The following is a 15,242-nucleotide window of genomic DNA, read 5'->3' as shown; positions in this document are numbered from 1 at the left end:
TCTTTCTACTCATCATTGTGTTTTAGCCATTGTGTGTTACGTTCATTGCCTTTTATTAGTCATTTTGTCTTTCCACTCGTCATTAACCGTTAGTCATTGTGTATCGTGTTTATTGTCTTTTTGTTTAGAATTGACATGTGGCTGTCAATTAATTTGTAAAACAAGATTATGTTAATTGGGTATTACGTTCATATCATTGTGTAACAAGAATTCACAATTGTGTTTTACGTTTTAGGTCATTGTGTAATATCTATCAACCATTGTATTTTACGTTTCAAGTCATTGTGTAATATATGTATTCATCATTGTGTATTATGTATTAGATACATTTGTTGTTATTTTATCAACACTTTTACATACTAGGAATATACAACATTGTTATTTAACTATTATAACTTTCAGATTTCATCAATTAAAAAAAAACACAATGACGTGCATAAAGACACAATGACAAGTAGAGAGACACAATGACACTGAAAAACAAAATTATATTAGTTTTATACAACGACAATACTATTATAACTTTCAGATTTCATCAACTAAAAAAAACACAATGACGTGCATAAAGACACAATGACAAGTAGAGAGACACAACGGCACTGAAAAACATAATTATATTATTTTTATACAACAACAATGGCACTCATTTTAAAAATAAAAAAAATTGTTTTTATGGTACAATTAATAAAAAAACGTCGTATATAAAAGTTATGAACGTTTAAAAAACATGGCAATCAATAGTGCCTTCTTACACTTCTCATTTTTACCCTCTTTTAACAATAACCTAATAACATTAAGAGCAGCAGCAACAATAATAATAACAATAATAATAACAACATATGATTAATAATTGTTACTGTTTTTAAACTACAGCGAGTGACAAAAAAGCAGCTAAGTTATTACCTCTCAACTTGTAGGAATCCTCTTTGGAGACAAGGGCTCCAAAAGCATAATAGCATCTAGTTGACACCGAATAAATTTTCATCCTTGCTTCATCATAGCTGGAAACCACAAAGTAGAATAAATCCCAGAGTAAACTTTATAGTGTTTAGAGCAGATTAGGAACCTAAAGCAAAGCACGCATGTAATATCTATGCATGTATTATCTATGTTGTGTGTGTATGTATGTATTTGTATCTATGTATAAGCAACATATATAGTCTTGCATACTATAGGCACACTATCTATAGTATTATGAAATGCACAGTCCAGAATTATACTGGAAATGATGCTGCTATTCATCAATAAGCAAATTCCAGATTTAGTTTTACATTGAAATATGTAAACCACCACATACATAACCACTAACCAAGAAATCATCCTTCCATGTACACTAAAAACAACGCTTATAATTAAGCATTAGATTGAACACTTACAGCTAAAACGTAATTAAATTTCGAAGAAGTGCAACCAAACATAAATATATGAAACAAATATTTGGTTAAAGATAAGTACCTTCCAACAACCTTCTCTAAGATCTTGATATACGAGTGAATGATCTCATCTCTTGTACCCTGTGGTTTCCCCACCACAACAAACCAGTGTTCATAATCACAGCCATCTTCCAGGATCATCTTCTCATCCGGACTAAAAAATGAATGTAACTAACAATTAGGTAAATTACATGGACTAAAAACAAAATTCACTCTAATGAAAAACTTAAAGTAATAAGGTCATCAAGCTTTAAAACACTTGTATCATTTTTATAGTTTAACCACTTGTACATAGGGCTGTACATAGAGCCAATGTCAACTTGGCTTGTATAAATAAAAGCCAAAATCATAACTTATAAACCAAAACGATGATATATATTTTATTTATATAAACCATACACACGGTAATTTTGACATTTTCTAATGCAAAAACTAGGTTTGAAAATATAAAAGGCGGCATAGTACTTGAAATACCAAGCTCCTATCGTTGTTTTAGGGGGTTAAGGTAAAACCCTTTCATCTTTACTTTTGATCCCAAACACAGACAAAAACAAATCAAACCCTTTTTTATTTTCAAAACCAAACGCCCACAAAAAGAACCAAAAATTCAATATCATCAAAGCATAATCAAGAATTGTGGATCATTGACAGAGAATGAGCATCAAGACTCCCCAACAACAAACCACCCAATAAAAGAAGGCATGCTCAATCCCCAACAATTGGTTAATTTTCAATTAAGATTCAGATTTTACATCCTTTTGTATTCAATTTATGATATGGGCATGCATGACTCTTGAATATCGATTCAAACAGTTAAGGTCTTTTGTGTGAAGGGTTGAACCTGTGAACACGCTTAAATAAATGGTTTGAGTTCGCGTTGACAGGTTGATCCTGTTTATTATTTTAATATTGACAGTTTACATGTGTGTTTATGCAGATTTAAAATTAGTTGAAAATGTTTGAGTATTTTATGAAAATTTAAAAAATTAATATATATAATGTTGTAATAGTTTAAACCCAATGTTTTTATACATATATGTATTATGAACTTTGTAATATTTGGGTATTAATTAACATGTAACAATAATTGGTCGGTGTTTGTATCAAGCATCAACCCATAAAATATTCATGTTCGTTCACGCGATTTTTTCTCTGTGTTATAGTTAGATATAAGCCATCATGTTTGAAAACATGCATAATAATCTTGATAAAAATATTGTGGTGGTGGTGGTGGTAATAATAATATTACACAAAAGAAGACATGCTCAATCTCCAGCAATTGGTTAATTCTCAATTCAGATTCCGTTTTTACATCCTTTTTATGTACTCAATTTACGATATGGGCATGCACGATTCTTCAATATCGATTTAGACAGTTAAGATCTTTTTGTGTGAAGGTTTAAACCTGTGACCACGCTTAGATAGATGGTTTGTGTTGGCGTTGACAGGTTGAATCTGTTTATTTATATTAATATTAATGACAACTAACATGTGTGTTTATGCAGATTTAAATTCAACTAAAAAATGTTTGGAGTATTTTATGAAAAGATTTAAAAAATCAAAAAAATATGTATATATAAAATAATGATAATATAATACTGTTATGGTTAAACACAATGTTTTTATACATCTTTGTATTCTGAGTTTGTAATATTGGAGTATTAATTATGCACGTAACAAGAATTGGTCCGTATTTGTATCAAGCACCAACCTGTAAATATCACATGATTTTTCTTTGTGATAGATAGATTTAACCCATCAGCTTTTGAAAACATGTATAATAGTTTTGATAAAGAATAATCGAATTCGAGATTATCTACATTTTGTTCTTGAGATGGGTGTGTAATAATTCTTCATTACAAGCTTAGGAATTATGATATCATCTTATAATATAAGATGGAAGTACCAATCAAGATTTAATCTTTTTTATAGCAAAGTACAGCATCAACGGTAGAGCTAATGATGGAAAGAACGAAAGAGGAGCCACAATCATACAAACAATGGTGGTGTGTGGGGTTCAAGGGCGAGAGTTACAGCGTGGGAAGAACAGTATACCATAGCATACCATAATGGGAGATGAAAAGTGAAAAAGAAAGATTAGTAATCGAGGTTTTAGCATTCCTGGAAGTGTTGGTGGAAGAGAAGATGTTGGTTCCGGAAGTTGCGGAAAGACAACAAAGGTTTTGTATGTAACTAACTCACTATTTTTTTTATAATTTTTTTTAAACAGCAACCCACCGCCCCGACCCTAGTATGCCCCTATCCCAGTTACCCGAAAAAGGGTACCCCACCATAAGTAGGGCGTCTCCAATGAGAACAACCCAAAGTCAAACCGCCATCCACCAATCCAGGAGGAAAAGACCCACCGCTAGGGGTGTAAATGGACCGGACCTGACAGGATCGTGTTCATGTTCGTTCGCTAAGGTTTTATCGACAAACGGACGGTTCGCGGACAGATTACCGAACAAGTTTTCATGTTCGTGTTCGTTCATTAAGAATATAGAATTGTTCGTGTTCGTTCGCTAAGATCCTTCACGAACACAAACGAACGAACGAATGAATGAATACAAACGGACACGAATGATCAGTTCATGAACATAACTGAACATGAACATTAGTGTAGAGCAGAGAAGACTTCTATATTTGTGGACGACACATAGTGTTTTATAAGGGTTTCTTAGTTATTGGAGATTAGGGCCACAAAATTATAAGAATATAAAAACTAAAGTTAATATAAAAAAAAATAAAATATATATAAAATATCTTTAGTTAACAACATAGACAAACGGACATGAAAGAACGTAAACAGACGTAAACGAACGAACGCAAACAGACATAAATAAACGAACATTCATGAACAAAATTTCCGAAAGTTCACGAACCTTAATGAAGGAACGAGCTCTTTGTTCATGTTCGTCCGTTAATGTTAACAAGACGAAATATCTTGTTCATGTTCGTTTATTTAGTAAACGAACGAACATGAACAAACTTCCTGCCGAACGGTTCACGAATCGTTAGCCGAACGTTCGGTTCGTTTACAGCCCCGCCCAAAGACCAACTGCAGGAAAAACCCCTGGTCCCCTTCATCACCAATACAAGTTGAGCTATGTTGCAACAGCATGTAACTAACTTGTATAAATACCTAAACGCTATTTCTTCAAATATTTTGGATTTAGGGACAAGAGTAGCAATTTAATTATTAAACTTATAGTTTTGAAAATCGGTATAGTTAGTTTATAAAACTAAGAAACAAACAGTTGTTACCTTCTCAGTCTTAGTTTTGCGGCTGTAAGAGGTATTCTTTGTCTTGGGCAGCGACGAGCCTTACGCTGGGCATCAGTCCAATCGGCGGTCTGATTGAGTCCTAGCGTGGAGGAAAAATCACGGCAGGTGTTGTGCTCTATTACCATGTTGAAACATTTTTTAAAATTTCGAAACCTGCTCTTTTTGTCCTTAAGGGTTTCGTAGACTTTGTCCTTCTCAATAATCCATTCCTCGAAAAGTTCCTTAACGTCATCGGAGGAGGAAGAGTAACCTGCAAGGGGATGAATTACACTTAACAACAATAGATTGAATCATCGAATAATAATATTATAATACATCAAGAAAGAAAGAGAGAATCTATCTATGGACGATACATACCTTTTGACTGACTAATCCGCGGCAATAATCCTCCTCGAAGCAGAAGCAGGGGAGCTGTAACTGGAACTGATTTTTTCCATAGCAGGAGGAGGGCCATGATCATCCACCAAACGATGATTAAGATTAGCTAGGGAAGGCTGACTAGAATGCCCGACGGCAGTTAACCCTAATGCAATTTCTTTTTTTTCTTTTTTTTTTATAAAAAGAGTTGAATCTTTTGGGGTTAAAAGAAAAGTTGAAAAGACTGCAGGGGCTAAACTAAAAATATATAGAAAAAACAAAAATTTACTGTTTGAAAATTTGTATTTTCAATACGATGGGTAATATAATAAATGAGAACCATAAAAGCTTATGTCGCGAGGAGAGAGAGCTTTTAGCGTCTACATGGCTTTCTCTGGAGCCTCCATTTCACGTGTCATCACCACATTTATTTTGATTATTGTATTTGATTTTTCACCTTTTTTTTCTCTCGATATTTAAGGAAATTAATATTATTTTTTACGTTATTCACCCTCACTTTTAAGCGGTCATATATGTTATTATTTTTTAAAAATAATTACACCATAATAACGAGTGTTTTTTTATCTTTAATATAAGTAGGGTATTGTTATATAAAAATATTTTACAAAAACTAAGCATTTTTATGGTTAGCGTTTTACGATGTTTTTAAACTTGGTCAAAAATCGGTGTTTCGTGTTTTTAAGCTGGACGTTTATGGTGTTTTCGGCCAAAACGTATGTAGGATTCTCAAAAATCACTTATGAGCAAACAACATTATCGCCGCTTTCCCCACAAACGTGGGGTACAAAACTAGTATACTATAACTTCTTTTATTCAAGTACTTAATTAAAATTTCTATTTCTTTTATTTAATATTTCAATTCTAGCTATCTCTTCCATTCACTACTATTCAATATTTTATTTATTCAACAAATATATACAACATAAACAAATGTTTCTAATAAGTTTATTTCAAAAACTAGTTTACGTGCCCGTGTGACACACAAGATCGACAAAAAAATATACATAATACTATATTTAATTATAAGAATAAAAACAAATGACTTTTAACGTCGAATGAATAAAGCAACATGATATATGAAAAATAAAGTGCAAGTTTGCACGACTTGCAAGGTAATATGAAATACAAAAGCAAGCAAGTTTGATATATTTAAAAGTTGATTATTGGTGCACTCGTATTATTGTTGCATTTATATAACAATATTATTATATTTTTATATAACAATATCGTACTCTAATTTCTTTTCTATACAATTAAAAAATATTTTGTTATAAGATTAAATACATATACTTATTTTTACCAAGTTCAAAAACACCATAAGACGCTCAATTTAAAAAAAATATCATAAAATACGTTGAATAAAGTGAATTTTTAAAAGACGCTCAATTTAAAAAAAAACGTCATAAAATACATTAAACATCTTAAGACGCTCAGTTTTTAAAAGATGCTCGGTTTTTAAAAAACATCATAAATACGTCCATAACTTTAATATGAGTAGAAATGTGTTTTTAAAAGACGTCAAATTTTAAAAGACGCTTAATTTAAAAAAAGATCAAATATTTTCATATAACAATATCATGCTCATATTAAAGATTAAAAAAAGCTCGTTATTATGATCTTATTTTTATAGAAAATAACAAGTTATGAAAAAATTATAGACGTTTAAAAAATAAGATGAAAATTGCATGCGACTTACCCTACTAAATTTTGAGACATAAGATTTGGAAGACTTTTGTGTTGACACGTGTCTCTAAACAATATTTATATTTAGGTGGGAGAAAGGTGGATTTATCTCTAATATTATTTATTTAGAAGACAATAAACTAATAAATGCTCTGGAAGACAATAAAAGAAAAAGGATCCTAAAAAACCCTAAATCAATATGGACGCCGGCCGCCAGGCGATAATGGCCCTTCTATGGAAGAGATCATCAGCATCAGTTCTCATGGGGCGACGGTTGCTCTGTTTCCCTCCGACGACGACGATCATTAGTCGTAGTTTTTCAAAAATAGGTAAGTATCCCGATTATTTTATTATTAATATGTGTATGAATTTATTCATTCGTTAAATAAATAACTATGATTGCATTGCTGGAGGGCCCTCCTCCTCCTCCGGTGAGGAAGAAGAAGAATTAAAGAGGCGTTTCGAGGCATGGGCTGTTGAACGTGGCAAATCCTACAACACACCTGAAGAGAAGGAGAAGAGGTTTAAGATTTTCAAATATAAATTGAGGTACAAACAAAAGCAACAAGGAATAAAGAGTTGTTTCGAGACATGGGCTGTTGAACATGGCAAATCCTACAGCACGCCTGCAGAGAAGCAGAGGAGTTTCGAGATTTTTAAAGATAAACTCAAGTCCATAGAAAAGCACAACTCCAAGTTCCGACTGCTGCTAGAGATAACTCACCAAGTTTTCTGATCAGTCCTGGAACGAGATTCATCGTACCTGTTGTCATATTTGGACCCCTGAGCATATTTTCAAAGATCTATCTATTAACCGTTACTATTGATTTTGTGTGTTTCTGACCGGATTGTTTTGTGTTTTAATGGAATGGTGAACCTTGATGTTGGTTGTTTTCATTGTTCATGTGAATTGTTTGAATGATTTATAACTCTGTTAACCCCTTCCTTTCCCTTGCAGATTGATTGATTGTTTTCAATCTCAGGTTTTTTTGGGTCCTTCATGGACTTTAGATATAATTATAATTTCAGGTTTGTTTCTCGGGACAACTTCTTCCCTTCTGCTCTGCTGCTAAGAGGCTGTCCAATTATTCCTCATGGTTGAGGAGGTAAAGACTTAATTATAATAATATTAATAATTTATCTACCTTAGGGCATGTTTAGGATTCCATTTCAAAAACTTCTTATAACTTATTACTTAGTATAAGTTAAAAATTGTGTTTGGGTAATTTGACTTTTGCAACGTTTTTAAGGGAGTATAAGGAGTTTTTGATAAGTAAGGGAGGTGTAACTTATCAAAACTCCTTATAACTTATGGAAATAAGTCATAAGGAGGCTAGGAAATGGAATCCCAAACATGCACTTAATGTTGTTTATAGATGAAGTTTGTTGTAATCTTCTTGATGTTATTATTATATCTCAAATCAATCGACTTAAACTAGGATCTTTATCTTCCTTTGAAACATGTATGGACTACTCCTTGTATTTTTTTACCTTTGAGAAAATGGATGAATCACAACAATTTATTGGTGGTTTTAGTTTTCCTTCAATTTAGACACAATCTGTGAGGAAGATGATTAGGACGATACTGTTGATGTTATATTTAAGTATGTTTTGGTTAAATCTGTGGGGAAGATGATTAGGTCCATACCGTTGATGCTACTCTGTGGGGAAGATGATTAGGTCGATACCGTTGATGCTACATTTGAGTATGTTTTGGTTTAATTGTATTTATCCCCAAACTTCTTTGGTAATTTTTTATTTTTATTTTTTTGCTGTCCCATTATATCTTAAAGCATTAATAAGAAAATTTAAATATCGCATTCACGGGGAGACGCCAGGTAAAGGAAAGGGATTTTTTAGAAGTGCGCATATATTTGTTTTTTGTATCTTTCCTTGCGCTATATAGGTTGTCTTTAGTTGTAGGTGTTGGTGTTAGCTATTTTCTACATTTGTTTCTTGTCTTAGGTGTGTCTTTAGCTTCAAGTGTGTCTTTCAAGTATAAGAAATAATAGATTTGAACACTAGCTTTTAAAATATAATAAAAAAAACCGTTATTGAATTTACACTTGTGAAATCTGATATGTGTGTGTGCGTGTTGTTTATTTATTCAGATTTTGACCTTTTCATCTTAACACTTATAGTGAGCTAATTTTATATTGCAGCCAAGATGTAAATTGTTTAGTTGACTTCAAAAGATATTCAAAAGACTTGAAAGTTCTAAGGTAAGAAACTTCTGAAAGGCCTTATTTTGCTTTATCCGATCAGATGAAAAACAATAATCTGAATGTAAATATGGTGTCGGTTGTGAGTGCTTTATCCGCAGCTGGTGAAACAAAAGATTTAGTGAAAGGAAGAATGATTCATGAATGTGTCAAGAAAAACAAGTTTGATTCTGATATTCGTGTGTCTACTTCACTTATAACAATGTATGTGAAGTGCGGGGAGTTGAAAAAGGCGCAAGATTTATTTCATAATCTGTCGGGAAAAGATTTGGTGGCTTGGTCTGCGGTTATCGCAGCATTTTCACAATCTGGTTATCACGAAGAAGCGATTTCTCTGTTTTGTGATATGATGTATGCAGGTTTCAAACCAAGTATGGTAACTATAGTTGGTGTACTTCCAGCTTGTGCAGAGTTGTGCTTTAAGAGATTAGGAAAAAGTGTGCATTGTTATTCCATTAAACACGACATGGTTTGTGATATATCTATAGAAACTTCCCTAGTGGCCATGTATGCTAAATTTGATGATTTTACATCAGCAATGACTGTTTTTGACAGAATGGTTTACAAAGAAGTGGTTGCATGGAATGCTTTAATTAATCGGTATGCTCAAATTGGCGAGGCTGATCTTGCAATGAAGATGTTTTGTAGATTACAGTTGACCGAGGTGCGCCCTGACCCTGGGACCATTGTGGGTGTGGTTTCAGCGTCGGCTCACTTAGCCGATCTCAACCTTGGATCCAGCATTCACGGGTTAGTTATGAAATGTGGGTTTGAATCAGATTGTCATGTGAATAATGCTCTTATTGACATGTACTCCAAAAGCCGAAGCCTTTCCTCTGCTGAACTACTGTTTGGTTTGACCAAAGGTCGAGATCAAGTTCTATGGAATATAATGATTGGAGTGTATATGCGAAATGGGTGTGCTCAAGAATCCATTTATACATTTCACCAAATGAAATCCGAAGGTTTTCGACCTAGTTTAGTCACATTTGTTAGCACACTTCCTGCAGTGGCTCATTTAGCAGCTGTAAAGGAAGGTACATCTCTGCATGCTACCATATTCCGTATGGGTTTTACTTCTAATACCATAATTTTAAACAGTCTAATCGACATGTATTCAAAATGTGGGCGTGTTGATTTATCAGAGGCGGTTTACAATGAAATTAAAGATAAAGATACCGTATCTTGGAATGTAATGCTGGCTGGATACGCGTTAAATAGGAGTGTGGATTGTGCATTTGATTTCTTTTCACGTATGCAAACTAATCTTTTGGAAATCGATCCTGTGTCATTCTTAAGCTTGTTATCTGCTTGTAGACACGCGGGTTTAGTTAGCGAGGGCAAACATGTGTTCAACTTGATGAAAGAAAAACACAATATTGAGCCAAAGTTGGAACACTATGCCTGTATGGTGGATTTGTTAGGAAGGGCGGGTTTGTTTGATGAAACATTGGGATTAATCGAGTCGATGCAGATGGAGCCTGATGCTGGAGTTTGGGGATGTTTATTGGGTGCGTGTCAAATGCATGGTAATGTGAAGTTAGCAGAGTTAGCATTAGATCATCTTGTGAAATTAGAGCCAAGAAATCAAGCTCATTATGTCGTTTTATCGAGTATTTACGCACAATCAGGCCGATGGGCTGATGCAAGAAGCTTGAGGTTAAAGATGACCGAGTCAGGGGTCAAGAAAACTCCGGGTCGTAGTTGGGTTAATGAAAAACGAGATCTAAGTGTGTTGGAAGGATGAGAAACTGATATAACTGTAAAGATGCAAAACTTTGTGTTCCAAGTCTTTCTTCTAATACAAAGAAAGATGGGTAATTTCGACATGGAATTTGGAAAAACTGTTTCCTGAGCTTTTGTTTTCCTTGTCATCCTCATTCATAATAAAAAAGATTACCCCCCCCCCCCTTCTTAAAAAAGATAAATAAATAAACCCAAAAACCCCTTCAAAAAACCTAAACTTTAAAGCTAAACTCAAAAACTGATGTAGATTGTAAATAACAACGAGAATCAAAACACGTTGATTCTACGAATACCCGTGTTGATTTCCCAAACCCCCAAATTCGTCTCAAAAGACAGAATTTGATCAGGCAAAAGTTTTAATACGAATTCATTAGCTGATCTTTCATATGGCATAACATACATATAAATAAAAACTGGAAAGATAAACGGGCCGATAACGGGCCATGGGCCAAACACAAACCCAAAATAAAAAGTCCAAAATACGAGAAAAAAACATAAAAAGCCAAATAACTCATAGAAAAAGCCGTTTTTGGGCCCGGACGACCACCCAAACCGCCCTCGGCGTTTGCCAAGACGTGCTCCTCGTTTCAACGGTCGTTTCGACTAGTCACACGCCCAAAACAGCCATTTCAGTGAAGGCCCTTTTGTCACTCCCTCCAGAATCAAAATAGCCTTTTCTTCAACACTTGGGCCCGCATCAAAAACCTAACCATTATGTCTAATATATAACAGTATAACACAATGAAAAAAAAAATGTTGATTGTTTTTTCTAACTTTCGTTTTTTTTTTTGGAAAGATACCGACGAGTGAAAGGTCTCCGAAGCGATTTTTGAATTTCGATTGTGAGTTATAATTTCACACTTCTTATAAATAAAGAACTTCTCATTTGAACCCAACACTAGATAGAATAGATATCAACCTGAAATTCAAATGCCAAGTCTCAGTTCACAAATCTGCGTGTTTTATTTCTAGGGAAAATTCCTAAAATGTCTCCTTTTGACATTCTTTTTCAGAATTTGTCCCTTTGAAAATTTATTTCCATGAATGTCCCTTTGACAACGTCTATAGAGACATGATAAAGCTAACAAAAGGCGGGGTAGGAAAACCCATAGAAATGTGTCATGCGTCTTTACAGACGAGTTATTAACGCATGTGGTGTAACATCTGCCCTGATCCGACCCGACCCAGGTACCCGTTTCTCTGACCCGATCTCTTTCTGTTTTGATTTTATATTTATTTATTTTACTTAGTATGTATTCCTTCCCGCCTTTTTCTCTTCCTTCCCGCTGTTCCGTTCCTCTTCTCTTTTCTTTCCGCCCTTCTCTCTTTCCGCCTTCTTTTCTCTTGTCCCCGTCCCGCCTTCTTCTCTCTTGTTGCCGTCCCGCCTTGTTCCTTCTCTTCCAACTCCTTGCTTGTCCTTTGGTTCTTCCCGCCTAAGGATGTCTGCGCAGCCCCACGCGCCAGACTCCTTACAAGGAAACCTGCGTGAAGACCGGCTGTTCTTAGGCGAACTGTTCCCGCAACACGCTAAGGACCGTGGTTCTTCCCGCAGCGCGCGAAGGATTTGCAATTCTTCCCGCAGTGCGTTAAGGTTCTGTTCGTGCGTGTGACCTTCCCGCATACGCAGCCTCCTCGCACTAGCCTTGTATCTTTTCTTCTGTTTTATCCTACCGTTTATCTTTTGTGATATCTTATCCTTTGAGTTGTTGACCTAACCTGCTTTATGTCTGAAAAGCCACTTTCGGCGCAGCATGCGCACCAACCCCATTGGTTGGCAGAAAAAGTGACTGACACAATCTTTTGAGATCTGCTTTTCCATGCTTTGACCTGTACCTTTTCCTGAAACCTCCCATGCCTTTTTACTGTTCCCTTTTGCTTTTCCCTGCCGCGTATCTTTTGCTTTTCTGATCTTTTGCTTTTGATATCTTTTGCTTTTGGAATCTTTTATTTTTGGAGATCTTTTCCTCTTTTCTAGGGATTGTGTTCCCTAGGGTTTCCCTATAAATATTAATATTATTTTCCTAACACTTCACACACAAACACATTAACTCTCCGGTTTCTCCCTAGCCTTCTGCCGTTATCCTCTTGCCGTCTTCCTCTCTTCGCCTCCGTTTTCTTCTCCGTCTTTTCCCTGCCTTCCGGTAATATATTATATATAATAATTTACTATTAATTATGCTAACTTATATTCAAGACTTAAAACCGATTGTTAAAACAATAATCTTTAATTATAGGTTAACTTTGCTTGTTTGGTTCTTGCTTTATCTTTCTACCCACCGATTATCATGTGAGTTATCTCGTACCTAATCCCTTTTTATTTTAATGTTTTGGGATGTTCATGTGTTCATACAAACTTGAGTCTTAAACCTATTTATGAACTTTAGTCGCGCAGTATCCCATGTGTTATAGATATTTACTTGGCTGTTATTTGTATGTGTGTATCATTAACCGCTGTGGTCGGCCTATTCCGCAGTTTTCATGGATCCATTAGATGAACACGGGAGACCTATCGTTTACGGTTTCTTTTGTTTACACTTGCACAGTTTTCTTGTTTTTGTGCTCAATTGGGAGCACGGATTGAACTACATACTATGAATCTTAGGCTTGGTCACAATCTGATTTCACCTTTGTTAAATACCAGATTAACATATGTTGCGCGCAGATTTACTGTTATCTATGATTATCTATTAAACTTGATTTCTCACCAACACGCAAGTGTTTGACGTTTATTTTAACACATGTTCAGGTTTGCAGTAGCTGTTTTGGAGCTTGAGGACACATAGGATGTTTTCTTTTATTTTGGACCTAGATTAAAATGTAACAAGACAAGTTTATGTTATTGAATGTTATAATTTATAATATTGAATTATGTTGACTTATGTTATCTTATGCCTACGCTGCGTGAGCGCGATAAATGTGTATTAATAAATATTGACACCAAATAGTGTCACGAGTAATGAAACAATATGTGGCGCCCCGATGTATAATCCGCCTTTGGTCGGGGTGTTACAGATTGGTATCAGAGCTCGTTGACTTTAGGATAGGTGGTTAGACGTAACGGCCTAGAATACCTAAGAGTCCCTCTTGCGCATGAGAGAAATCTCATGTTTACGCGCTTATTGTTATTTACTCGTTATTTATAGATATGCTTGCGCCTACGCAGTGTATGATTTTATTTCACGATATTTCGATTTTATTGGATTTCGATTTTTATTAATTTTTCTCGCATATTCGTTTGTTGGGATTGAAGATCCGACAAGTCATGGTGATACATGAATAGTGATTCTCAATTTCCATTTACGATTATGTTCTGAGGATTGGAGACTTGAAAAGTCATGGTGATACATGAATTGTCAACCTCCAATACTCATTTTCTTGTATATTTTATATTTTATATTGAGGATTGAAAAGTCATGGTGATACATGAATCGTCAATCTCCAATACTCATTTGCTTGTATATTTTAAATTGAGAACTCGGAAAGTCACGGTGATACGTGAATTGTCGGTTCTTGATTTGAGTTTGTTACCTTCATTAAGTCTGCATTTAAAATCATTTATCTTTAACCTTTGATAGTATCTAACTTCGCGAAACCGAGCTTTAACAAGGATATACTGTGTGCTAAAACCAAGATGCTAACTAAAAATTAAAACTTTTATAGAATGCCTCCGCTATCAGCTCGCCATCTTAGAAGGCAAGAAGCCGCACGCAGACGTTCGCTGCAACGTTCCCAGGAAATGGCCGCCGCAATAGCCCAAGCCTTAAACCAAAACAATGCCAACTCCTCTGGTTACAACATTAAATCCTTCAATGCGGGTAACCCACCAAAGTTCACAGGTCTTGAAGGAGCAACCGTGATGCTCCAGTGGCTTGAGAAAATAGAAAACACTTTCATTCACACCCAATGCCCCTCAGACAGACGAACCCTATACGCATCCAGTGTCCTGGAATCTAGAGCGCTTACATGGTGGAATGGAGTAGCTCATGCGCGTGGCGCAGAGACTGCTTCTAACATGCTCTGGGAGGAATTCAAAGAAATTCTTACGCGAGAATTCTGCCCTCCCAACGAAGTTAAGCGCCTGGAGGAAGAATTTTGGAACCTGAAGCAGTACAGCGGTGAAGCGCGCGAGTACGCGACGCGCTTCCATGAACTAAGTCTGCTTGTCCCGCACTTAGTTACCCCATCCCGCCGAGCCATAGAGAAATTCCTTGGGGGTCTCCCCATGGAAATTCAAGATTCTGTATGGGCCAGAAACCCAGTAACCCTCTCTGACGCCATCGAGTTAGCCGCTGTGCTCAGTGACAACCATGTCAGAGCAGGATCCTTGTTCCTGCGGGGAACTGAAAAGACCAAACCCACCAAGACTGCCCCTGAACCCGCAGAAACCAAACCAGAACCCTCAAACCATAACCAGAAACGTAGACGCAAAGCTTACGCGCTTACCAACCCGCCCATTGTCCAGCAACCCGCATACCAACCCCTAGTATACGCTCCT

General features: G+C 35.6%; 1 protein-coding gene across 1 annotated transcript; it reads left to right on the top strand.

The window, feature by feature from the left end:
- Positions 1-6,978: 6,978 nt before the first annotated feature.
- LOC143529230 (pentatricopeptide repeat-containing protein At2g39620-like) lies at positions 6,979-10,748 on the top strand. Its single transcript, XM_077025058.1, has 4 exons — positions 6,979-7,108; positions 7,193-7,328; positions 8,942-8,948; positions 9,045-10,748. Exons 1-4 carry the CDS (start codon positions 6,979-6,981, stop codon positions 10,746-10,748), a joined length of 1,977 nt encoding a protein of 658 aa, XP_076881173.1.
- The last annotated feature ends 4,494 nt before the right edge of the window (positions 10,749-15,242 follow it).

Source organism: Bidens hawaiensis, unplaced genomic scaffold (assembly GCF_021521415.1).
Source record: "Bidens hawaiensis isolate Kalapana, Puna unplaced genomic scaffold, B.hawaiensis_p1.1 tig00008515_1, whole genome shotgun sequence".
In the NCBI taxonomy this organism is placed as follows: domain Eukaryota; kingdom Viridiplantae; phylum Streptophyta; class Magnoliopsida; order Asterales; family Asteraceae; genus Bidens; species Bidens hawaiensis.
This window is presented reverse-complemented; position numbering and strand designations above follow the sequence as displayed.

Coding starts and splice junctions, on each gene's coding strand:
- LOC143529230 (XM_077025058.1), top strand. CDS start 6,979: ATGGACGCCGGCCGCCAGGCGATAATGGCCCTTCTATGGAAGAGATCA. Junction 7,109..7,192: donor TCGTAGTTTTTCAAAAATAG/GTAAGTATCCCG, acceptor GCATTGCTGGAG/GGCCCTCCTCCTCCTCCGGT.